At 40.7% G+C, this 23,761-nt stretch overlaps 1 protein-coding gene across 1 annotated transcript in view; it reads left to right on the top strand.

Moving 5' to 3' along the window:
- The first annotated feature begins 6,671 nt into the window (after positions 1–6,671).
- LOC133348457 (transmembrane protein 132E-like) overlaps positions 6,672–23,761 on the top strand; it is a 57,283-nt gene continuing 40,193 nt past the window's right edge. The window contains exons 1-2 of the mRNA XM_061561273.1: positions 6,672–7,183; positions 11,551–12,469. Of these exons, the coding sequence (XP_061417257.1) occupies positions 7,111–7,183; positions 11,551–12,469 (992 nt within the window). The 5' untranslated portion in view covers positions 6,672–7,110. The remainder of the gene's footprint in view (positions 7,184–11,550; positions 12,470–23,761) is intronic.

Below are 23,761 nucleotides of genomic sequence, written 5' to 3'. Positions count from 1 at the left end.
CTAGCATGGTGAAGTATGATCAAACAAACCCCATAGCTAACCTGCGCAGACTAGCATGGTGAAGTATGATCAAACAAACCCCATAGCTAACCTGCGCAGACTAGCATGGTGAAGTATGATCAAACAAACCCCATAGCTAACCTGCGCAGACTAGCATGGTGAAGTATGATCAAACAAACCCCATAGCTAACCTGCGCAGACTAGCATGGTGAAATATTGTCAAACAAACCCCATATTTAACCTGCGCGGACAAGCATGGTGAAGTATGATCAAACAAACCCCATAGCTAACCTGCGCAGACTAGCATGGTGAAGTATGATCAAACAAACCCCATATTTAACCTGCGCGGACAAGCATGGTGAAGTATGATCAAACAAACCCCATAGCTAACCTGCGCAGACAAGCATGGTGAAGTATGATCAAACAAACCCCATATTTAACCTGCGCAGACTAGCATGGTGAAGTATGATCAAACAAACCCCATAGCTAACCTGCGCAGACTAGCATGGTGACGTATGATCAAACAAACCCCATAGCTAACCTGCGCAGACTAGCATGGTGAAGTATGATCAAACAAACCCCATAGCTAACCTGCGCAGACTAGCATGGTGACGTATGATCAAACAAACCCCATAGCTAACCTGCGCAGACTAGCATGGTGAAGTATGATCAAACAAACCCCATAGCTAACCTGCGCAGACAAGCATGGTGAAGTATGATCAAACAAACCCTATAGCTAACCTGCGCAGACAAGCATGGTGAAGTATGATCAAACAAACCCCATAGCTAACCTGCGCAGACTAGCATGGTGAAGTATTGTCAAACAAACCCCATAGCTAACCTGCGCAGACTAGCATGGTGAAGTATTGTCAAACAAACCCCATAGCTAACCTGCGCAGACTAGCATGGTGAAGTATGATCAAACAAACCCCATAGCTAACCTGCGCAGACTAGCATGGTGAAGTATTGTCAAACAAACCCCATATTTAACCTGCGCAGACTAGCATGGTGAAGTATGATCAAACAAACCCCATAGCTAACCTGCACAGACTAGCATGGTGAAGTATTGTCAAACAAACCCCATATTTAACCTGCGCAGACTAGCATGGTGAAGTATGATCAAACAAACACCATAGCTAACCTGCGCAGACTAGCATGGTGAAGTATGATCAAACAAACCCCATAGCTAACCTGCGCAGACTAGCATGGTGAAGTATGATCAAACAAACCCCATAGCTAACCTGCGCAGACAAGCATGGTGAAGTATGATCAAACAAACCCCATAGCTAACCTGCGCAGACTAGCATGGTGAAGTATGATCAAACAAACCCCATAGCTAACCTGCGCAGACTAGCATGGTGAAGTATGATCAAACAAACCCTATAGCTAACCTGCGCAGACAAGCATGGTGAAGTATTGTCAAACAAACCCCATAGCTAACCTGCGCAGACAAGCATGGTGAAGTATGATCAAACAAACCCCATAGCTAACCTGCGCAGACTAGCATGGTGAAGTATGATCAAACAAACCCCATAGCTAACCTGCGCAGACTAGCATGGTGAAGTATGATCAAACAAACCCCATAGCTAACCTGCGCAGACTAGCATGGTGAAGTATGATCAAACAAACCCCATAGCTAACCTGCGCAGACTAGCATGGTGAAGTATGATCAAACAAACCCCATAGCTAACCTGCGCAGACTAGCATGGTGAAGTATTGTCAAACAAACCCCATATTTAACCTGCGCGGACAAGCATGGTGAAGTATGATCAAACAAACCCCATAGCTAACCTGCGCAGACTAGCATGGTGAAGTATGATCAAACAAACCCCATATTTAACCTGCGCGGACAAGCATGGTGAAGTATGATCAAACAAACCCCATAGCTAACCTGCGCAGACAAGCATGGTGAAGTATGATCAAACAAACCCCATATTTAACCTGCGCAGACTAGCATGGTGAAGTATGATCAAACAAACCCCATAGCTAACCTGCGCAGACTAGCATGGTGAAGTATGATCAAACAAACCCCATAGCTAACCTGCGCAGACTAGCATGGTGAAGTATGATCAAACAAACCCCATAGCTAACCTGCGCAGACTAGCATGGTGAAGTATTGTCAAACAAGCCCCATATTTAACCTGCGCAGACAAGCATGGTGAAGTATGATCAAACAAACCCCATAGCTGAAATGGCGTGGAGAGGTTTTCATCCAGTAGTAGATTGACAAAGAGGGGTAAATAGATTTAAAAAGGTAATCAACTCGGAATGCATTATTTTCTTTGCTGTTATTGTACGTTTATGTAATGTGTGTTTACATGATGAACCTGGAAATAAATCATTGTTTATTTATTTGTTTTTAGGAAGATTCTGCATTGCATTTTTGTATTCAGATGTTTCTGCCTATTTACAAGAGTTTATACATTTTAGAGGAAACATGATAAGAACACTTGACACTGTGGCAATGGAATTCAAAGAAACGAACAAATATGTGTATGTACAGGGTGGACACGCAATCCCATTGCATGAAAAAACAACAATGTACCTCTCTATTCGAACAGCTCCGCGTGTTTCCTTCCATTCTCAGCACACAGCTGGATTCGTGCCAAAGTTCTCCTTGACAGATTCTTCCGAGTGGATGGCCGTATACAGTACCGTAAAGACAGTTCCGGAGAAGCTTTTTTGAGTTCCTCAATAATCGTCAATCGTAAGGGTAAGAGTGAAATATTCTCATTGATAATTTCCCCAAGGGAATCATAATTTACCAATGGGATCATTCCGGACAGCTGTTTTGAGTTCCTCAATATTTGTCAATCGTAAGGGTAAGGGTGAAATATTCCCCTGGGGAATTTTTTATGATCATGTGTTGTTGTCAGATCTGGGCTCCGGGCAGACACATCATATCCAACTCTCTCCCAATGAATCGTCCACTGAATCCCTGATTCAAGTATTCCTGAAATATTCCTGCAATTGCGAAGGCATAATGCGCCGGAGAACATTAATATTCCAAGCACTATGTCCTTATCATAGTTAAATGTCACAGGAATAAGCTGTCAGATCTTGCCTTCAATCAATCTGCCACAAGGTACTGCATATGGACAATGATAACCTCTGATCAGCACGGTTGGTTACGTACGGTGCGAAAGAAGTTCAACATATATATAGTACATAACCAAGGAACTTGAAAATGAATACAGCATCAGGAAAGAGCAATGATAAATACAACTCCATTCTGTGTCACCGAATATAAGTAAACATGCATTAGTCCATCAAATATGATCAAGCATCATATGTTTTAGCAGAAATATTATGAACCGTTTTGGACCTTCTGAATCTCGTTACCAGAGCCAGACTAAATATGTTATTGGCAAGAGCACTCCGTATAAAACATAGAACCCTGATCAATACAAGGAGTAATGTAGTACACAAAGTCATTATGTGTTGCTGTGGAGCGTCATGGGTAAAAACAAATATGAACATAATCCCATTCTGTTTCCACATGTAAAAAAAAAGTACTTCATCACATTCTCAGGGTAGTATTTCAATATCTCATTATCGAAACTTATTGATACATAAATGCATATGCTTTCCAAAGCTAGAAACTCGTGGGCTCATATTGCAGGTTTTGCCTTTGAGCCAAACAGCTGCACCAATGTTTTATGTATGAATTTTGATTGATGCTTATAATATTTCCTCTCCAAAACCATTCAATGTCCAGAACATCTATTCACAAATGGCAACAAATAATAAAATACATATTTTTATTGTGCCTTCAAGAACTTGTCATACCAGTCTAATTATGTTTGTTTATTATTCTAATTAAAATCAGGAAATTTCACATTCAAACATATTCCTTCTTGTAATCCTTTGGGCTTTTGCTGAAAATTGGGATTTAGCAAGATTAATACCCAGTACATGCCTAGAAAATTAATTCTGCACAGAATATATTGGCCAACAGCATTGACTCAAGGTTGCTCTTTGCATGGTGTGTGTGCTATTCCTGTGCATGGATGGGAGTAACATGGCAAAGATAGCAGCATTGTTTGGCTTTTTAGAAAAATATATATAAACAAACAGACACGACACGCAGAGTTTGCCTGCTTAAAGAAATGCTGCTGTAAAACATTGGCCTTAAATGATCAGGGGCTGATGCACTAACCATTTATTTTGACATGGAGAGGATGGCCTATTGTTTGATGATGTGTTTTTGTCACAATGGCCGAGCACAAAGGTGCAAAATTATGTTGTTGTTGTTGCTGCAATTTTTTTTATTTTGGGGTGGATGGGATCCACAGCATAGGTGGAGAGGGCTCTTGATAAGAATGTCAGGCAACCCAACGGCATCTGCGAAACAGGCCTGACTGCTGAATAAACTCAAAACTGGTCCAGAGTTTGCCTTCTCTAATGTTTTATGCTGTAGATCCCTGTTAACCGTGATCCTTAATGACATCCCATAATAAATATTACATTTTTGTCACGACTAGCATTCATTGTACAGCATTATGGTTGCCATGACAATTACACGAAAGTACGTGGAGCCTGCACACAGAGAAAAGGTCCTCATAAGTATTATCATCACTGCCATCTCTGTGTGAAGGCAATTTGGAGATAAAGGAGTTGATTACTCCCAAAAATGTACCATTATTCTATTTCATTGAGTGCACTTGATTTGGAGAAAGTGCGCGTTTTCCTTTAACCGAACAAATACACATTTCAAACGGACATATACATTTGGAGAGGTCTATACAGAAATAACAAAAGCCAAGCCATTCAAAAACAAGAAAGCATAAGTTGGCCCTAATCACGTTGTCCTGATTGTGTCCCAAACAGAGCTTAGAAGGAGTCGAATTCTTCGTTTGCAGTACGACGTTGATGCAGCACGATAACACATTTCACTGTGGCAATGAGAGCGTCGCCAAAAAACCTCTACCGTGGAAACAGCTCCTATTTGTGATGATTACGATGAGTGTAAAATTAATATGCATGGATGTGCGGCATCAGTAATGTAAAACGGAATAGAAATTATGCAATTTTCAAAAATGAAACCATTTAATAATGGTGATCACTATCACGTGTCTAAATTACTTAGCCTTAAAAACACACAGGCGGAGACAGCGCATTTAAGTGCAATACAGCACGCCTATCCTTGGTTTTGTCATGAATTCAAGAATGTTTCTAATTAGCTGTTTTCCAATAGTAGATCATAATGTTAATTTTCCATGACTATTAAAAGGACATTCATGAAAATGATTCACATTAACTCAATACCTTCGTGTATGGTTTTGGACATACATACATACATCCATACAAAAAAAGATCCCCCGTATAGCCTAAACAGACTGTTGGGGCAGGTGCTGTTAGCGAGCACGCAAGGGGGTGGGTGGCCAGCACCACGCTCGGCCGCCTTTGTCTCCCTAGTGGTAATGTTTAAATATCGCACCAGGTACTCATTTGAGGCTGAGTCGACCGAGGGAGGCCCAGGACCGGTTCAGATAATCGTCACTGATGTTGGCTATGAGCTGCAATCGAACTCAGATGGCCAGGTTCGTAGTGCAGTGCACTAACCGCGACTACACTACCAATCCACAGACACACAAACTTAATACATTCTTACAAATTCAACTAACAGTACTCACATTATGTTTCATTTTGCAATTTATAATATGTTATCTACCTAGAAATATAAATTTATTTAAATACCAGTTAGTCACGTTCCACGTCATATTTTCAAATTACAAATTGGTATTCCAATGTCAAGGATAATAGATTTTGCATTGTTACAAAGTAACCGTTATTGACAAAAAGGAGCATCTTAGAGGAATATATACGATTTGCTTGTAATTCTAAGTAATGTAGTAATATAAAATTGCAGCCCTCTTTAAATCTACTGCTAGATGAAGGCTCCCTCACACTGGATCATTCATGGGGGTTATTTGACTATTTCACCAGAGGACGATTTTTTGCGCCTTTTGGCGTCCTCTGTTCTAACACCGTTTGAGACGAGGCTCAAAAGAAAGCTGTCTCTGGCGTGGACCAATCAGTTTCAAAGACAATGCCTTTATTATCAGAGTATGTTTTTTGTTTGCAGTATTGTGGTTAATGCAGACATGATTCCTTGTAAAGGGTTTCAGTTTGGTGTTTTAACATCTTAACACCTGTTGTGTTGCCAGAAAAAAGGGGAAAACCTATTCTCACAGTACATGCAATGTATTTGTAATTGTGCATCCTTTACATTGCGACTATGGATGATAGGCATATTTATTTTTGCCAGTGCCTTCATCTACAAAGCCAATATAATCCGTATACCAGGATTGTATCACATTCGAATTGGATTCCGTCACTTCGTGTGTCGCCTACAATTGTATTATTTACATGCTTGAATTTTTTATATATAGATATATACGACTAAGCAATGTCAAAAGTACTGCTATCAGAGGAAGCGACCATTCACTGCAGAGCATTCCCCCCGACCGAGCATTGAGGACTGCCGAGCGTACTATCCTGCCATTGAAAGCTGCTGGTGCACCGTAAACTGTTAACCGAACGCTAGAGAGCAGCCTACAAAAATGCACTGCACGATTTCCCCCATGCGCCACCCCCCCCCCCCTTTATTCCTTAAGCATTTTTAGGTCGTGCATATTCAGGCAGACACGCGCGTCCTGTTCTCGGGCTGCCCGTCAAGAGCGTCGAATGGACCCAGACGGCAAAGCATTTTTTTTTTTGCGCGCTCCGAGTTGTCACACGCAGCGTTACTCGGGCCGTGCGTGTCTCGCCGTTGCGTCTCGACGTGCCGGTTTGATTGCGTCCCGTGCGACTAGTTTTGAAGACACGCTCCGGTGAGCGGTCATTGCCTTTCTGCGCGCAAGAGAGAGAGAGAGGAACGAGCGTGCGTCCTCCGAGAAGAGCTTTCGCTGTTTTTCCCGTGGCTGTTAGTCTGTAGTGGATTTTTTTTGGAAGGGGGGGGGATTATCCTTTTTTCTTCTGGGGAAGCTATCCAAGCTGCATCTTCACCGGGTGCAATAAAACAAAAAGGGTGGGTTTTATTTATTAACTTTGGACATTTATACACGGGGGGGGGGGCTGGGGGAGATTAGCGCAGCTACCTTAAACATGAGAAGTGTACGCGTGTGGTCGTCTCTTTTTTGTTGCAGTCACCTACTGCTCTGCGTGCTCCTTTGCAATGGTAAGTAGCTTTGATCTCCGTTTAGCATTTCACATACGTCGTTACAGTTTTTTGGTTTGATTAATTGTCACGGCAAGCATGTCTGTTATATACGGGGGTTTTTTTTTCTTTTTTCCCTAAAGTTCGATCTCATTTAATGTTGCAATGACAAATTTAATTAAATGTTACAATGTCAAAAGCAGACACGGCATGCCCAATTAGATGAAGAGAGACGCATGAAGCAGGGGGTTCAATTTTTGACACCAATATTAACCGTGAACATCAGGCTTGTGGGTTGTCTCCAGCAATGATAGTTCCATAAATAAGCCTGGAATTAGCTCGCTCATTGCGTTCCTTCCACTGCAATGCAATAACGAGACATAACGAGAGCAATCCTCAAGTAGGACTGACCAGAGCAAAGGGTAAAAGGCAATCGAAGGTAAACGTTCTATTTCTTTTTTCTCCATTCGTCCATTGAACCTATTTTTAGCGAAACAAACGTTCGCCCCATAAAGAAAGCAAAGGGCGTATTGCGTCATGTTGAGTATAAATCATCGGTCTTGTTTTTAAAGTGTGTATCGATTTTATTATAGCGTACACTATTTGTCACTTGACACACGGCGAACATAATTGTTTCACGCGGTTGTTTTTACTAATGTATTATTTCACGTTTCAGAGCTCAATGGTTAAATACATTTAGGGGACTGATGTATTAATAAGACCTCTTCAAATGGGATTATAATGGCATGTAATTTGCATTATTAAACTGTCGGTGTGCGCTGAATGTGTGTTAAAGTAGGGCTTTAATCAATTATCATGAAAGCACTATTGGCAGACACATTATAAACAGTGTAAAGCCCTGTCGTACATGACTAATGCAGGACAACGATAGGATATGGTAGTATGTCATGAAACTTTTTGATGATCACCTAATTGACATACTGTAATTTGCTAGTGCAAAACAGGTTATCGTGGTGGTTTAATTAACGGTAACCGTGAAATATCAAGGGGTCCACCTAGTTAGTAGTCAACAAAGAGATTTGATCTTTTCACGTGTCTGCAAAGAGTAGTGTCACGCTAAGGCCATTTCGCTTTTCCACATTGAAAAGTAAATTATACGAACATTTAAAACTTCATTATTTTGACAGCAGAAAAAATGTTTTTTTCCGGTGCCAAATTGAAGAAAAATCGTAAAAAAAATGCTTTAAATCGCCTTTACCCGTCACTGTCCTTAAATCTTGCAGCAGCGGAATATCACGTGCAAAAGAATTTCATTAAAATGCAATTGTGAGATATGCATCATAAGTTGAGACTTGTCAAAATGTGAGTTTTAATCATCAACTTTTATTCCAACCACGAGTGTGTAATGTGCAGCCCTGTTCAATCCACTGCTGGATGAAGGCCTCCCATATATCATGTTGGTTATGAAGATTGTTTAATCCTACTTCGCGCGCACTCAGGTGCGCTTCTGTGACCGTCTGGAACGCTCTTCCGTCAAAAAATTAGGAAGCCGCTGGAGTTATGCACTTTTAAATCTCGATTGAAACATCATTGCTTTAGCACTGCGTTTTGTATTTCATGTGTTGTCCTTCCCCCTCACCTATGATGTAACACGGTTGGCTACGTATAGTGCAAAAGAAGTTCAACGCATATACTACACAATGCCCTCGCAAGTGTGGGTTTAAAAGGGGTCGGGGGGACCCAGAACCGGCTGAGATATGTACAGTATGTATGTATGAGGATATCACTAGCCACTGATGTTAGCCGTGGCTGGGAATTAAACTCGGGCAGCTGCAACTCTTTCTCCTCTCGTTTTAATTATATTTTCATATTTTTGTTACGTATGTTTTACACATACATTATACCAGTTTGCAAGTGTGGAAATGATTTACTTAGTATTGTATGATTATGTAAAACCTTTAATAGTTCGAAAACTTAATATTTATTTGTTAATTGCGTCACATACACAGGCATATATTGTACGTACGTGGATTTGTTTGTCCACGTATGCTTGGGAACAGTGGCAGTGATTAGTGCTCTGTGCTACAATTCTGATAACCCACGGTCGATATCTGGAGATGCACATCGTTGGCAATTGGTATCCGAATCCTCCCAGAACTATCTTCGAGGCTGCTTGATTCTGTGGATATGCACCTGGTATGATGTAAGACTATAGGCAATGTGACCAGGAATTGTGCTGTCCACAACACCCCTTTTAATGAGTGCTAGCTATCAGCACTTTCTCTCTGTGATAACTGCCGATGAAACTGTTTGTCATTTAGCATGACAGTGGATGTGTATGAATTTTACACTGCATTTATGTAAACTAGCATTTATCCAGGTCGCACATTAGCTAGTGAGTCGATCCCAGGAGGAAAGTTGTAAATGAAAATCTCAATTGGGAGCCAAGTCAGTGCTTAATCTCTCTGGGGCAAATGTAATGAGGACGACTTCATTGATAGTATAGTCACACCCACTCCCCAAATATGACATGTGAAATTTTCCACATCTGGTTTGAGCTGTGACCACCAACCGATGTTTGTTAGAATGAGACGCTGCTTTTACCTTTTTTTCTACTTGGTTCATATTGTTAATAAACTCTCCACTGCTGCAAATGTGATGTGGGACACGCATCGAATGCAGCGGTTGTAACGCTATCTCATTTTTAGAGATGGTCTATGCCTCATTAACTTGTATATAAGACTAGGCCATTATGTGTTGATACCGTGACAGAGAGTAAGCATGTAAGAGGACGCCAAATGCCCCCTTCGAATGGCTCTCTCGAGCTCCCTTCAGTGGAGAGCCTTCTGCCAGCAGTGGCAATGAGCAAGTAATGTCAGGGTTGCACCTTTACCTTTTTAAATCTTGACGATATGTTTAAAATTACTTACAATAGTATCTCTCCAAAATGCATTTTGGGGGCTTGATGTATCTATATTGAGCCTTTTGTTACGTACCTGCGTTATAATCGTGTAAGACAATATTTAGGATGAGCGCGATGATGATAATGATAAATCATATTTTATTATACGTATATTTTTTGGTCAAAATATGTTTAATTGGCCTGACACATAGCTTTCTGGAGAAAAAAAATATATAAAACGCTCGCTGCCGCCATCAGCTTCACTTGTTAGAAAAAGAGAGAAGCCCAGTTGTGTTTTCCCAAACAGATGCCTAATTACAAATAAATTGAGTTCAAATCAAATGGTCTAGTGATGCGTGTAATTGTGGCGAGAAACTTTCCGAAGTCGGCCTTCCATTTCACTGGCAGTTGAGCGCCTTCTATCCAAGTCGCATGAAAAAGATAAAAAAAACATTGAACACCACCCCAGCTAAAGGTCCAGTTTCTGTTCAACAAAATGAAGCCACGTGGTTTTTTTCTCTCTCTCTCTCAGTTCAAACAGGGTCCAATATAAATTGTGCCAGAGATACAGTTCTTCCCTTTAAGTTGGATCTGCAAAGTGGTTATCAAAGGAACACTGTGCACACATGAGCAGTCATTATCTACTCTCGCCCCCATACCCCTATGGCAAGTGCTTTATACAATTAAATATTGCTGTGATTATAAATGAATCAAGCTAGAAAGGTGATTGATTCTCTAAAAGGAGATAACTTTAAGAAATAGAGTTTTAATTAAAGCGATCTAGGTGATATTTACAAGTCGGCTCGCGTCTTCAAACGCACATTAAGCCCCCCCACTTTATTAACAGTGATTATGATCAATCATTGTGACTATTTCACGCAGCTGAATTAACGTGTGCTCAATGTAATTTCCATGCATAAATAAGTGGGTTTAGTGTGCTTTATGTGCACTTAATCTTCAATGTGCGTTATTACTTATCTGTGCTGCGCATTGGCGTTATTACAGAAGTCATTGAGCAAAGTGTGCCTTGAGCCACGCGTGTGTTATTTTAACATTTCAAGGCATTCCTTTTTTGATTTTGTGAAATGCTTAATTTCTCACTCATACTCATTACTGCATCTGGAATAGCCAACTAATATGACAGAGTGGACGTATAATTTTACACAACCGTGACATAATAAAGACACACTTATCATATGTAATTACCTCGACATTGTTACGCATAATAGTTTTTTTTATGAAAGTAAAACAATATAGGAATACAGTAGAAGTAATAATAGTACGGAAATATAGTGCAGCGTTTTGATACACTTTTCAAACGTACCCGTGAGCTGAAGTGAGTGCATAACACATCTGTTGCCATTTTCTTCTTCATATTTGGAAAACTGCTGCTCAATCCCTGGATTGACAGGAATGACAAGAGTTCGTTTTGTATGCAAGTTGATAAAATTGCCTATTTGCGCGATTATCTGAAGCGTGTAAGATCGTTTAACGTTTTAATAAAAAATGCCTTGTATCATTTCAGGTCCTTTGGAAAAATGTGCTGCTGGAAATAACAATGAACATTCATTTACAGAATACCCGCTAAACTACAAACTGATAGGTTTGGAGTCTGCATTCTTAGTCAAGGACTTGAGGGGACATGATACAGCGTTCAATTTCAGCCAAAAGTCGTTGACCCAACCGTTTCTACTTCTTGGCACGACAAATGCCAATTGTGGAATAGGTGTCAGCCATGGTGCACTTTCGTCCTGGCAAAGTCTGCACGAAGACAACATCGGAGCCGGCGGCCCCACGCCGCTGCTGTCACAAATCCCGAATGCAAAGTGGAGGGTTGAAGCCTTCGTAGCCGAAAAGGACAAAATGTCCGACGCACCAAATGTCCAAGTTTTGTTTTACGTGACTGGGATCGATTGGAATGACAAAGACGCGACAAACAAACTTCCCTGTGTTAGACTTTACGCGGTTTATGGCACTCAAGAGGTGAGGGCGTCATGTCATCTCCAGGGTGAACTAGGAATGTGCTTGGCTGAGGCAGAGCTGCCTTCAAATTGGTTTAACCTGACGGATCAAGCAAATAGCAATACCGGTGATGAAGATTTAATTACGCGGCCCTTGGTTAAGTCTCCGATGTTTCCTTTCGACTCTTCTCTTGTTAATTTGTATTACACCCTTCATCCGGCCATAAAGCAATACGCCTGCACTACTGAAAATAATTATGATGAAGGATCAAGAACAGCAAATGGTGAATGGAAAAATAGTCATCGTAATTGGATAACCACCATTAAGCTGTATTCCTCGTCGTCGCACAGAGCAAGGCTTGAAGTGAGGCTCGATTCGAATCTGCTTATTTATTTGCCAACCAAAGCCATCACACACGGACAACACATCAACATTCCACTGCTCCTCATGAGAAATTCCACAGTGAAGGACTTTGTTCTCAGGTACGATTTTTTTAACACTTATTAACTGTAATCTGTAATGTTAATCGTGTTTTTTAATGCACATATTTGGCACTGCAAGCTACAGGTAAAAACACTTTTGTTGAAGCAGGTGCCTGACCTAGCCATCATCATTCACAATAACAATTACGAATCACATTACGGAGAATATTTGCACGTAGTGATGTACCTTTCAAGTGCATTCAAACACTCTGAAAGCAAATAATGGATTTAGAACATTTACCATGAAATGTAAAATACGCAGCTTCATGAATATTTTAAAGGGCATTTGAAGTCATGATTGCAATGTTGTCTTAATTGTTGAGAATGACAGCACCATAAGTATTTACCTGAGAGAATTATTGTAATATATATATGCCATTGTGTGCATGTGTATGCTTAACTGTATAGGTAAAGGTGCAGCCCTGCAATTTCTTGCTGGGCAGAAGGGCGTCCGTTAGAGGAAGATCTAGAGTGCCTCTAGAGGATAGTTTGACTTACTCTTCCACACTGGCGAGATGGTTTAGAAGAGGTGGAAGTATTGACATTTTACCCCACCAATACTCGACTGACCAATCAACTGCCTCAACTCTATATGTTTTGAAATTTCAGTGCTGCCATTTTCTTGGCCACTCATAGCAATGATTGGAAATTCACTGTGAATTAATCTGCTTTTAAGTTGGACTTTGGTATCTGCTCAATTTTTATAAAATAGTCATGTACGTGTCTACTTCCCACCATGCAGGACTTCCGACGATGCATACTTGTGCGTACACTGTATGTGTAAGTTAATTAATATGCACGATGGCTAATTCGAGACGGTTGGTGCTGTGGCAAAATGCCTGATATGCAATCATATCAGGCCCATCATCTCCCTGGGGTCAATGCAATGATTAACACTGTGTGAGAAGTTTTCCTGCGAGGAGACCGATCGTCTGTAATATGAAGATGAAACGTTCACTACCGCTTAGGGCTGCCAACGGAGACGACCACTCCACAAGCCTCACTTCAGCAGTGGAGGCTGTGATGATGATGGGTGCCTTGGTGGAGAGATGTTAACTCCCTCGCCTGGTATACAGAAGGTCGTGGGTTCGATCCCGACCATTAAGCCTGCTGTATATTTGGATTTTGCATGTTCTCCCCGTGGTCGCGGGGATTTTTATCCTCTGGTTTTTCCCTCCAGATTTAGAAACATGCGTTTAGAGTATTTGACTCCAGTACATTTCCATGTGATAAACCACTTTGTTGAGCTATCAGTTGTGGCCAGGTCACTTCTGAAAAAATAACCCGTAAAAACAAAGTTTTTCACTATAAATCCTTTATATGCGTGGCGGCTAGAGTCCTCTCGTCCTCTGGCTTGAGATGGCTGCCACCTATGGGTCAGATGATTGCCTGCCACCATTAAGCAATTGGTAATTAAATATAAAAAAAAATCCCCTAAAAAGTGTAAAAATTTTTTTAAAAAATTTCACGAACATTAATTGTCACGCACAACGAGTCTGTGTGGAAAATGTCAGCTCGATTGGATCACGGGAAGTGGGTTAAAAAACGACCGAAAGATTTGCACGGTCCTAAGAAAGCAAGCGAACTTAATATAAAGGATTTAAAAAGAGTAAAGTTTTTGTTTACATTATAATATGTTTATGCGAGGGGCCGGGGGCTCCCGCCATAAGCTTCATATACAGGTTAAAGGCATAAGTCAAACTGTAAAATATATGTGAGAGCAGGACAGGACGCATCGCTCAGAGGTTTGGTGGCTGATGGTCAAGTATAAGGATGGAGTGGCATATTCTTAGGTTTTTTCACTAAAGTCACGAAGGTAAAAAATTTTAATTAATAAAAGTAAAATAAAAATGACGACGTTTCGGAGGCAACACAAGCTTCCGTCTTCAGATGGAACCGTCACAGCACGATAGCTGTATCAAGTGAGAGAAATTCCAAGAACACAGTATTTGTATATATACTGGTTGAGGGTGGGAGGAGCCAAGGTAGGCCCTCAATATTATTTTTGTGAGGTTCGGTGCGGCTGAAGCACGCTGTTAGGAATGAGCCTTTATTGTGTGGAGTGGCAGTCGTGAAATCAGCTCGTTGCGCCGGTGCTGGGTGATTTATCACAAACCAGGATCATGAGGGCTACAGTCGGCTTCGGGAGCCCTTCATCCAGCAGTGGATAGATTATTGCTGCTGAGCATGACAATAGATTATTTAGATATTTTTTGCTGCTCGACATTTAAGCCACTTCATTGGGCTATCATTTGTGGCCAGGTAGTGTCGGAAAAAGAAGCTAATAACTCAGTGGGCTTTATCTGGTAAGATAAAACAAATAGTTTTGTGTATTTGTATATTTTTTCAGTGATTTGTTTACGTTTCCTATACTTTGCACTCCTATTGTGTTTTTGTATAGTTTTTTGTTGTCACGTTCTTACCCCGTCCCTCAACTGGACATCTGTGAAAAGAGCTTCATAGCTCATCAGATTCCTCCAGTATAAATACAGGTTCTGTTTCTGATTAATAATGCATAGTAATTAATGTACAGAATACAAATTCACCCTCCAAACCAAATACCATTGATACAGTGTATAATCTTTGATTGACTTTTATTTACTTGTCAGCTGTCAGTGCTTAAAAAATTTTCGTAAACATCTTTGTTAAATATGCACATTGCACAATGGTAAACATTACTTAGGACATACTGTGTATGTGTCTATTGTGTTTATTTTACGTAATGCAAAAGTGTTATATGATTATTAATATTAATTTTTTAATACTTATTGTAAAGCCGTTCATAGAAACCTGAGAAAAAGTATAGCATGTAAAATATATAATACATTTTAAATTGTATTGCCATGTAACACTTACAATGATGCATTACTAAATTCACACTGTGTCAGCATGATGCATGGACTTTTTAAATTGTGCGCATCATTATTTTTCAAGTAAGCCATATCTTTCAGCTACACATAGCTTTGGTGGGGCTTTTTTGTAATTTGCATTTTATTCAATCATCAAACCAAACCTGGTGTGTTCCAGAGATTATAATGTGCTTTTTAAAAATTCACAACTTGAAGGATTACTGCATTTCATGGCCAGGATTTTAAAGCAACAGAACCATAATCTAATTGTGCAATTTGTTACACCTGCCGCCTATGCGATGCCATTTGATGCATGGGTCTTTTTAAGGGCCTCCCTGAAAGTTAATTGGCACAGTAATTTAAACATTTAATACTTTAACATGCAACGATGGCTCTGTGACTTAATCAGTGATTACTTAACATCAGGGGCACACACAGGGGCTCCACGTCATTTAGGGATGCATTATCAGGATTATCTACGGACACATGTTGGAGGTATCCTATTATGAAAGTTTAAGGTACAGCCCTGTAATTGCTTGCTAATGCCACTGCTGGCAGAAGTGCCTCTATTAGAGAGCCCCTCTAGAGGGTAATTTCACCGACTCTTCATTATACCCCATTACACACGACAGTAGTGATCGGCTGTGTTATACCCATTTATAGTGCTGGGTGGACAGAGGCAAGACGATTTATGAAATGTGTTCAATGTTTCAACTGTCGCACTGAAATATCAAATCGGTGACGTCTGCTGATTTCCCTCCCTTGTTTTTAATTCTCCCAGCACCATCCCAACTTGTTCTTATTATATCGGACCCAAAACTTGATGGGGCCGCCACACCGTGGCAAACAGGAGCCTGAGAAAACACTAAGACCTTGTGGAGAAAAGATGAATAAATTGATGAAAATATTATTAAAATAGGGGCCTAATTTATTTTCTAACACACCAGAAGCCTGCTGATTTATATGTTGCCAGAAAATAAGATAAAGTTTTCGCTAATTTTTGATGAGGTGAAAATGGCCAAATCAGCAGGGAATTTGCACAAACTTGGCCATTGTTTTATGCACAATTCACAGTGGAAACCACCCCTCTACCAAAAAAATAATTGGGATCTAAGTGTTTTGTCTTCCTGAGGATTTTTAGGGAAATGCTTGGGCAAACGACAGATTGTGCTCTTGTGAATCATTTATGGCGTTATTACCGTGGCATCTACAGTTACTTTACCTTCATTATTGCTAAATAAATAAAAATGATTCAACAGAAAATAAATAGAATAATTACGTGATTTTGTACACGTAAACATTTTTTAAATTAGCATAGCAGTGGCAATTAATTTTGGCTGTCGTAAAGGTCACGGCCAAAGCTACTGTTATAATGCAGCACTCTCCGCTGCATATACGTTTTCTCTGAAATGCAAGCTACAAATAACTGATTTTGCAATGCGCCCAGCAGCATTTAAATAACCCAGTTTATCCTCCAGCACAGATAACCTGGCAACGATCTGGCTACATCATTTATGTAGAATTTTAATTGTTTACACAGATATCTTAAATAAGAAAATGTGAATTCAGAATGTGTTTCCCTCCTATTTATAATAAAATACATTACCGTGTGTTCTGACATTATAGTTTTGTGACAACGCATATGTGTAATATATGTGTGATATATATTTTTAAAGTGTGACATCTACACATCAAATTTCCATGTCGCAATTAGACATATTTCTCTTTGTAAGGCTCATTCAACCATTTAGCGAGTTCTAGAGATGACAAACTGGCTTGTGACACCACCATGGAGGAGCAATTACAAATAAGAGTTCAACAATGAAAGTGACAGCAAAGGAAGTGAAATATTTCCCACTAAGGAGATGGAGCAATGAAATCAGCTCGTGTGCAGGTGCTGGGTGGGTTATGACATCACAGATTCATGGGAAATGACAGTGACTTGGGGAGGCCTTCATTCAGCGGTGGGTGCCACGGTGACAAGATGTTAACTCCCTCACCTGGTATGCAGGAGTTCGTGAGTTTGATCCTGACCCTAATGCCTGTATATTTAGAATTTGCATGTTCTCACCGTGGTTGCATGGATTTTTCTTCCACATTGAGAAACGTGCTTTGGGAGTATTTGGCTGCTATATATTTTCCACGTGATAAGCCACTTTGTTGAGCTATCATTTGTGGCCAGGTCACTTCTGAAAAAGAGCTATATAGCTCAGTGGGCCTTACCTGGTAAAATATATTTATATATGTATATAAATAGTTTACTTTATAGGATCGACCATATATAGTGATGCTGATTATCATCATCATCGTGATGACTTCATTAACCATTTCACCAATTTAGAGATGACAATCTGCCTTGTGACGCTACCCTGTAAGGGGAATTAAAAATATGGGTCGACTCAAGCTTTCCTGGGTGAACAAGTGTAATTGCAAACAAATAAGTACAAATACGATGTAGTTCAAAAAGGTCCAAGCGTATTTCCACATTCAAACAACCATTGAGTGACATGTTGCATCGATAGTCCCAATGCCAATTGTTTTAATTACGGCTACTTGTAATTAATCAGGTATATATGCATTGCGATTTTATGGCTGTATCAAATTGATAGTCATTGATAACGTGGAAATTTAAAGCACATTTTAGAAAAGCATTGTTGTGCTTGCCATACAAATGGTAATTGTGATTTGCAACCTTATTTGCTCATACATTGGGAAAAAGTAAATAATGTTTTAAAGCAGCATTCTGTCTCTTAAAGCTCCGTTAGCATTGCTTGGTTTTACAAAATGAATGCAATTAATAGCTATAACCCAGATCACAGATCAGTGTCTAATTCAGTTCATTAACAATGGAAAATGTATTAACTTGTTGAAGTTGTCATGAATGTACTATAAAGCTACTTTTAAAGGATGATTCGATCACCTAACAATAAAGTTTAACACGTAGGCTTTCGCGACCAATATCATCCGTAATACAGGTATTTTTTTGGGTTAGATCGCGTAAATATAAATGTGTCGTTATACCCGCCACCACCCAACACAGCCAATTAGTAAAGTTTTACGTAGACAGTGCATGCCAATTCGTTACTAGTACAGCACACCGGTGTGTTGGAGAGCAAATCCACAACATTTGCTCTTTTGCTCTCCAACACACCGGTGTGCTGTACTAGTCATGAATTGGCATGTTCTGTTTACGTGACAAACCTTACTAATTGGCTGTGTCGAGTGGTGGCGGGTTTAACAACACATTTATATTTAGGCTATCTAACCCACAAATCCCTGTATTATGGCCCTAACAATATGTACATCAGATATCTTAAAGTTAATTAAGCTTATTGTAAAGGTGGTGCACTCAGATAAATGTACATTAAGGTCATGCTAAACCCATTATAGCATGAGAATGTGGGTTAAAACCCACATTCACCTACTGACCCTGTGGGTTTTTTTTATTCGTGAAAGGTCACCAGAAGTAAAGCTTAGCATAGCAATTTGCATTTACATTGGATAACCTAATTTATTAATTTACAAGTAAGTGCCTTTATCATGCACTCCAAAATGTTCAGCTATTGCTACTTTAAAAATAACCACTTGAGTGTATGATAAACATTGCATGTGTCATTCTTAATTAATATGGCCGATACATTGGTTGCAGGGGTCCATTGTTATTCTTTGCAGAATGGAACAATGCTTTTATCCTGGGACAAAGTAAACACAGCAGAATTTAGCATAAAACTACTTCATTCTATCTCCCGGCGTGACAATTGAAGAAATGGGCTTCTCTGTTTCTTAACCCCCCCCGCCCGCCCCCCTGCAAGCTCTGCCCAGTCAGCAGTTTCAATGGGTACACCACAGTGAGTCAATCGGCAGGTCCGGGTAAAGTGCGGGTACTCTTCTTCCAAGATGTCTTGCCAGCGTGGAAGAGTGGGCCAAATGCCCTCTGAAGGAGATTCTCCAGAGCTCCCTCGAGTGGAAGCCCTTCCACTGGCAGTGGAGCGAGCGAGCAGTTGCAAGGGTGGCACACTTCTTCTTGGTTCTTTCGGTAAAGTCACGTAGAAGGGAAATAATAAAATTATAAAAATAAAACATAATAAAATATTCTTTTAAATTTCAATTTAAAGCTTTCGTGATTGCAGGGATTCATCTTCTTGGTTCTTTCGGTAAAATCACGTAGAAGGGAAATAATAAAATAATAAAAACAAAACAATAAAATAATTCTCACGACGTTTCGGCCACAACGCAAGCAGCCGTCCTCAGGTGAAGACCAGGTCTGTCGGGGAGACAGCGTCTGAATGACCTGGTCTTCACCTGAGGACGGCTGCTTGCTTTGTGGCCGAAACGTCGTGAGAATTATTTTATTATGTTTTATTTTTATTATTTTATTATTTCCCTTCTACGTGACTTTACCGAAAGAACCAAGAAGATGAATCCCTGCAATCACGGTGGCACACTTCTACAATCTAAGTTAGACATTGGTTCCAGATGGTAGGGACTGCCGTAATCACTTAATGCCGTTGTTTGTTCATCTTGTTTTCTGAGAAACTTGTTTGCATGAAAAAAAAGAATCATCATGGAAATAACAGCGAGTGACCCTCAAAATCAGTCAGAATGCAAAGCAAAAATACAAACGCATGTTTTGAGTTGTAACCGCCAACCACTACTGCTGTTTTAGTTTTGTTTGTGTGGGACGCGCAAAACCCCAGCAAATAACATCATGCATTTGCCGAGGAAAACTGCTTAAGATAGATCACGACTAAACTAATGAAATAAATAAAAGCAGTGCTCTTGGAAGAAAAAAAAATCTAATTATGTCACGAGGAGCAAATGCCACCGTGAAAATAAAAACCAAGAGAAATAATTGCAGGTAAAGGAATGCGAACCAAAGTGAGGGGGGTTTGATAGAATCGGGACATATGTGAGACTGAGATGGGTTGCACACATCCTGGACTGTGGGCAGCAGCCAGCAGCAGCAGCATCGTTTCTCTCTCGCAACGCATCTGATAAATCATTACTTTTATGGTTTCATTTTCTGCCATTGCCACGTTAGGTTCCCAATTGATGCCAATTTCATATTAAGCAAAATAGAATATGCTTTGTGTCAATGAACCAACAAACCACATTGACATACAGTGTACATTGCTGCAGAGGGAAAATATCAAAAGTTGCTAATGCCTATGCCAAGGTCTCGTTGAATGGTAGCAATTGGGGATGATAAAGCCATATAATCCCACCCGATGAAAAGAATGCGCATATGTCACAGTGAAAGCAAGCATAGTTGGAGGTAGAGCACAATATTATGCCAGTGGCCTGTTTTTATTTTTGCCCAAAGGCAACCATAATTTCCAGTTGACATTGCAGCCCACTTTCATATCAGGAATGCAATATAATTTGACTATCCTGAGAAAGCATGTTTGGCATTTCTGTTACGAAAAGTGTTTAATCTCGACAGCAAGACATTTAGATTGCCTTTTCATTTCCCTTTTATGTCCAGTGAGTTCGTTCCACAGGACATGGCTAAAACGTGACTGATATACATATTTTATTGTTGGACATTCCTTCTGCACCTTGTTACCCAATTATAAAATATACATAAATTGTCTTTGAGTGGACTGCTAATATATAATATATGCAAAACCGTCTGAATGTAAAATGTGTTTTGTTTAAATTATGCAGAGCAGTGAGCTTTCTATCTAAATGACAAAGGTGCTGTCCAGCTGGCCTCTCCTGACCTGCAGATAACGGTTATAAATGTAGATAAATCTGTGTACAACGCAAAAGGTGAATTTGGGCGCATTCCTACTTTGAAGAAATGAAAATCAATGTGTATTTTCGAACTGCCCTGCTTCCTTTTTAAATACAGTATTTGCTTGGTCATGTATGTTCGATGTAAGCTATTTATAAATACATAGTTGTGCTTTGCTGAAACGAAATGGTATTTCCCAAGAAAGTTGCAAAGCGTGTTCTGAAAGGGTATTCATTAAAACATAACTAAGAAATTGCAACGGCAACAATGCCGTATACAGCGTGAATATTTGACTTGTTATATGGAACTTTTATTCTCAACACGGACTTCTGAGAGAATATATTTGAAAGCATTGTTACACAGCATTACCATCTACATTCGCATGTCTATTCCTATGGGGCCACCATTAAACACTCCCTTCCATCGCCCGTGCCAGCAAGGATGGTTTGTGCGCTTGAGTGCATTTCCCTCCATAAGCATATTTCGCTAAGGATGTTTTTGTCTTCAATCAACAGTTTCAAATGGCATAAATTAAACTCCCATCGTCTTTGTGATGCACTGTGCTGTACATAGCTTATTTTTATATATATATGTGTGTGTGTGTTTTATAACTCTTAAAATATAATTGGACAGCCTCTGTGCGCAGTTGACTTCCAAGTATGGCTGTTCATGTCTTCAAACCAGTGCTGCTAAGGGTAGGTTGTTGAGACACTCATCCCGCCATATTATAGTTCCTTCATGGCTGCTACCGCCTTTCAGTGTACTGTGGTTGTGTGCCAATATAGAGGACTTTTAAGGCAGATATGAATGTCCACGAATGATAAACTAGATTACCAGAGTCTGGTGGTTTTAATGTTAATTCTTGAACATGTTCGGCCCACGTGTTAATCCACTCCTGGATGTGGGCCTCCCTATGCTTCTCTATGTCGTGCAGGCAGAGAGGGGTTATTTGACCATACTTCACCATGCCCGTCAAATTGGGTTGATAAAAGTGCGAGGAGTTCAGAGCAACAATGGATTTTGTTGGTTGCTATATTAACAAATATGCCTTATTCTTGTGAAGCCATCAATAAGGATTTTGTTTATGTGTAATGAGTCCAACTGAGTCGCAGACGTTGGTCCTTTTAGAGGCAACACATTTATTGTAACACCGTGACACAAAGGGGTAACTGCCCCTTTACCAGATACAGCTTAGGGTGGGGACCACCCAGCTAACTACCCTATACAGAGGAGTTACTGCTACGAAGGGTCGGACACTCACTCGGGTCTCCGGTTGCCTCGTAGGACGAAGAGCTTCAGCTTGTAGATGTAGTGCTTCCCGCTTGTAGATGTAGAGCTTCCCGCTTGTAGATGTTGAGCTTCCAGCTTGTAGATGTAGAGCTTCCAGCTTGTAGGTGTATGCTTCCCGCTTGTAGATGTTGAGCTTCCAGCTTGTAGACGTGGAGCTTCCAGCTTGTAGGTGTAGAGCTTCCCGCTTGTAGATGTTGAGCTTCCCGCTTGTAGATGTTGAGCTTCCCGCTTGTAGATGTTGAGCTTCCCGCTTGTAGAATGCAGCGACCCCGGTCCCTCTCAGGGACCCGCCTTATATCCCTCTCCGGTCAGGGTGGCTCCGCCCTCGGCCCCGCCCACCTTCTCGAGCATTCTCGTTCCCTCTCGATCCTTCTCAAGAGCTCTCCCCGGACACGTGATCACCCACTAGTCCCCCCACCTGGGACCTTCTTTGTGTGGACATTCCAGATCACGTGTCTACGGGGTCAACCAGAGTGCCACGGCCCGGGGCAACCCTGCCCCTGGGCTGACACTCACCCCCTCCCCCTCGGGGGAGCCCCCACCACACGCTGTGCGTGGTGCCCGCACTATCCCAGTTCTTGCCAAGCCCCGCTGGGGCTGGTATTACACACAGCCACCCACACGGTGCTGTCCACGATGTAGGAACATCGAACGGCACGACCCTTCTGGGCCGGCACCATACAGTGACTTCCCCGATGGCACTACAGTTGCACAAGGCATTGTACACAAATGTCATTGTTGAACAAAATACGTATAGGTACAGATATATGCATTTCCCCAATTTGAAATGCAATATTGTGCTGGACTGACATGTGTGTTTTAAATCGATGACTTCTTTTAGTTGATGAGAACTCCTGCTGCCTTGTTTATAAACTAATATCATAAATGGCAGGAAAAGTTTTGATATTTTATTGAAACGAAAAAAAACAAGTATAGTTTTTTTTTACGTAAGCACATGGTGATATTTTGGAGTGCGCGAAGTAGCCCAGTAGATTTATTTCATGTGCATGTATTTATCGCGTTTATTTTCATGCTGTGTGTATTAACAGTAGGAGTTGTAAAATTGGCATGCAGTGCAATTCACAGCATCAAAATATATCTGCGATCTCTAACGGGTTTTTTTTTATGCTGAGACGAATCAATCAAGACTTTGTCTGCGTTTTTCGACAATACTGTGGTTGAGCCAGTCAAGCCAGCTCTTCAGCTGCTAATCTGCATTGTTGTGTTTTTGTTTGACAACCTGGCAACGATGAGCTCGAATTGGTGACCGCCATGCTCAAGAGGTGCCACAGGCTGCCGTGGGACTATGTTGTCAGCAGATAGTAGCTCAGCAAAATTCACAATTGCAATTGTATTATGCTCCCAACCCACACTGTCCAGTGTGGTGAAGTATGGTCATATAACCCCCAATGACTT

The sequence above is a fragment of the Lethenteron reissneri genome, chromosome 27, assembly GCF_015708825.2.
Source record: "Lethenteron reissneri isolate LAM-NWPU_2019-01 chromosome 27, ASM1570882v1, whole genome shotgun sequence".
Classification (NCBI taxonomy): Eukaryota; Metazoa; Chordata; class Hyperoartia; order Petromyzontiformes; family Petromyzontidae; genus Lethenteron; species Lethenteron reissneri.
Note: the sequence above shows the minus strand (reverse complement) of the source record. Positions and strands in the feature narration are given on the sequence as shown.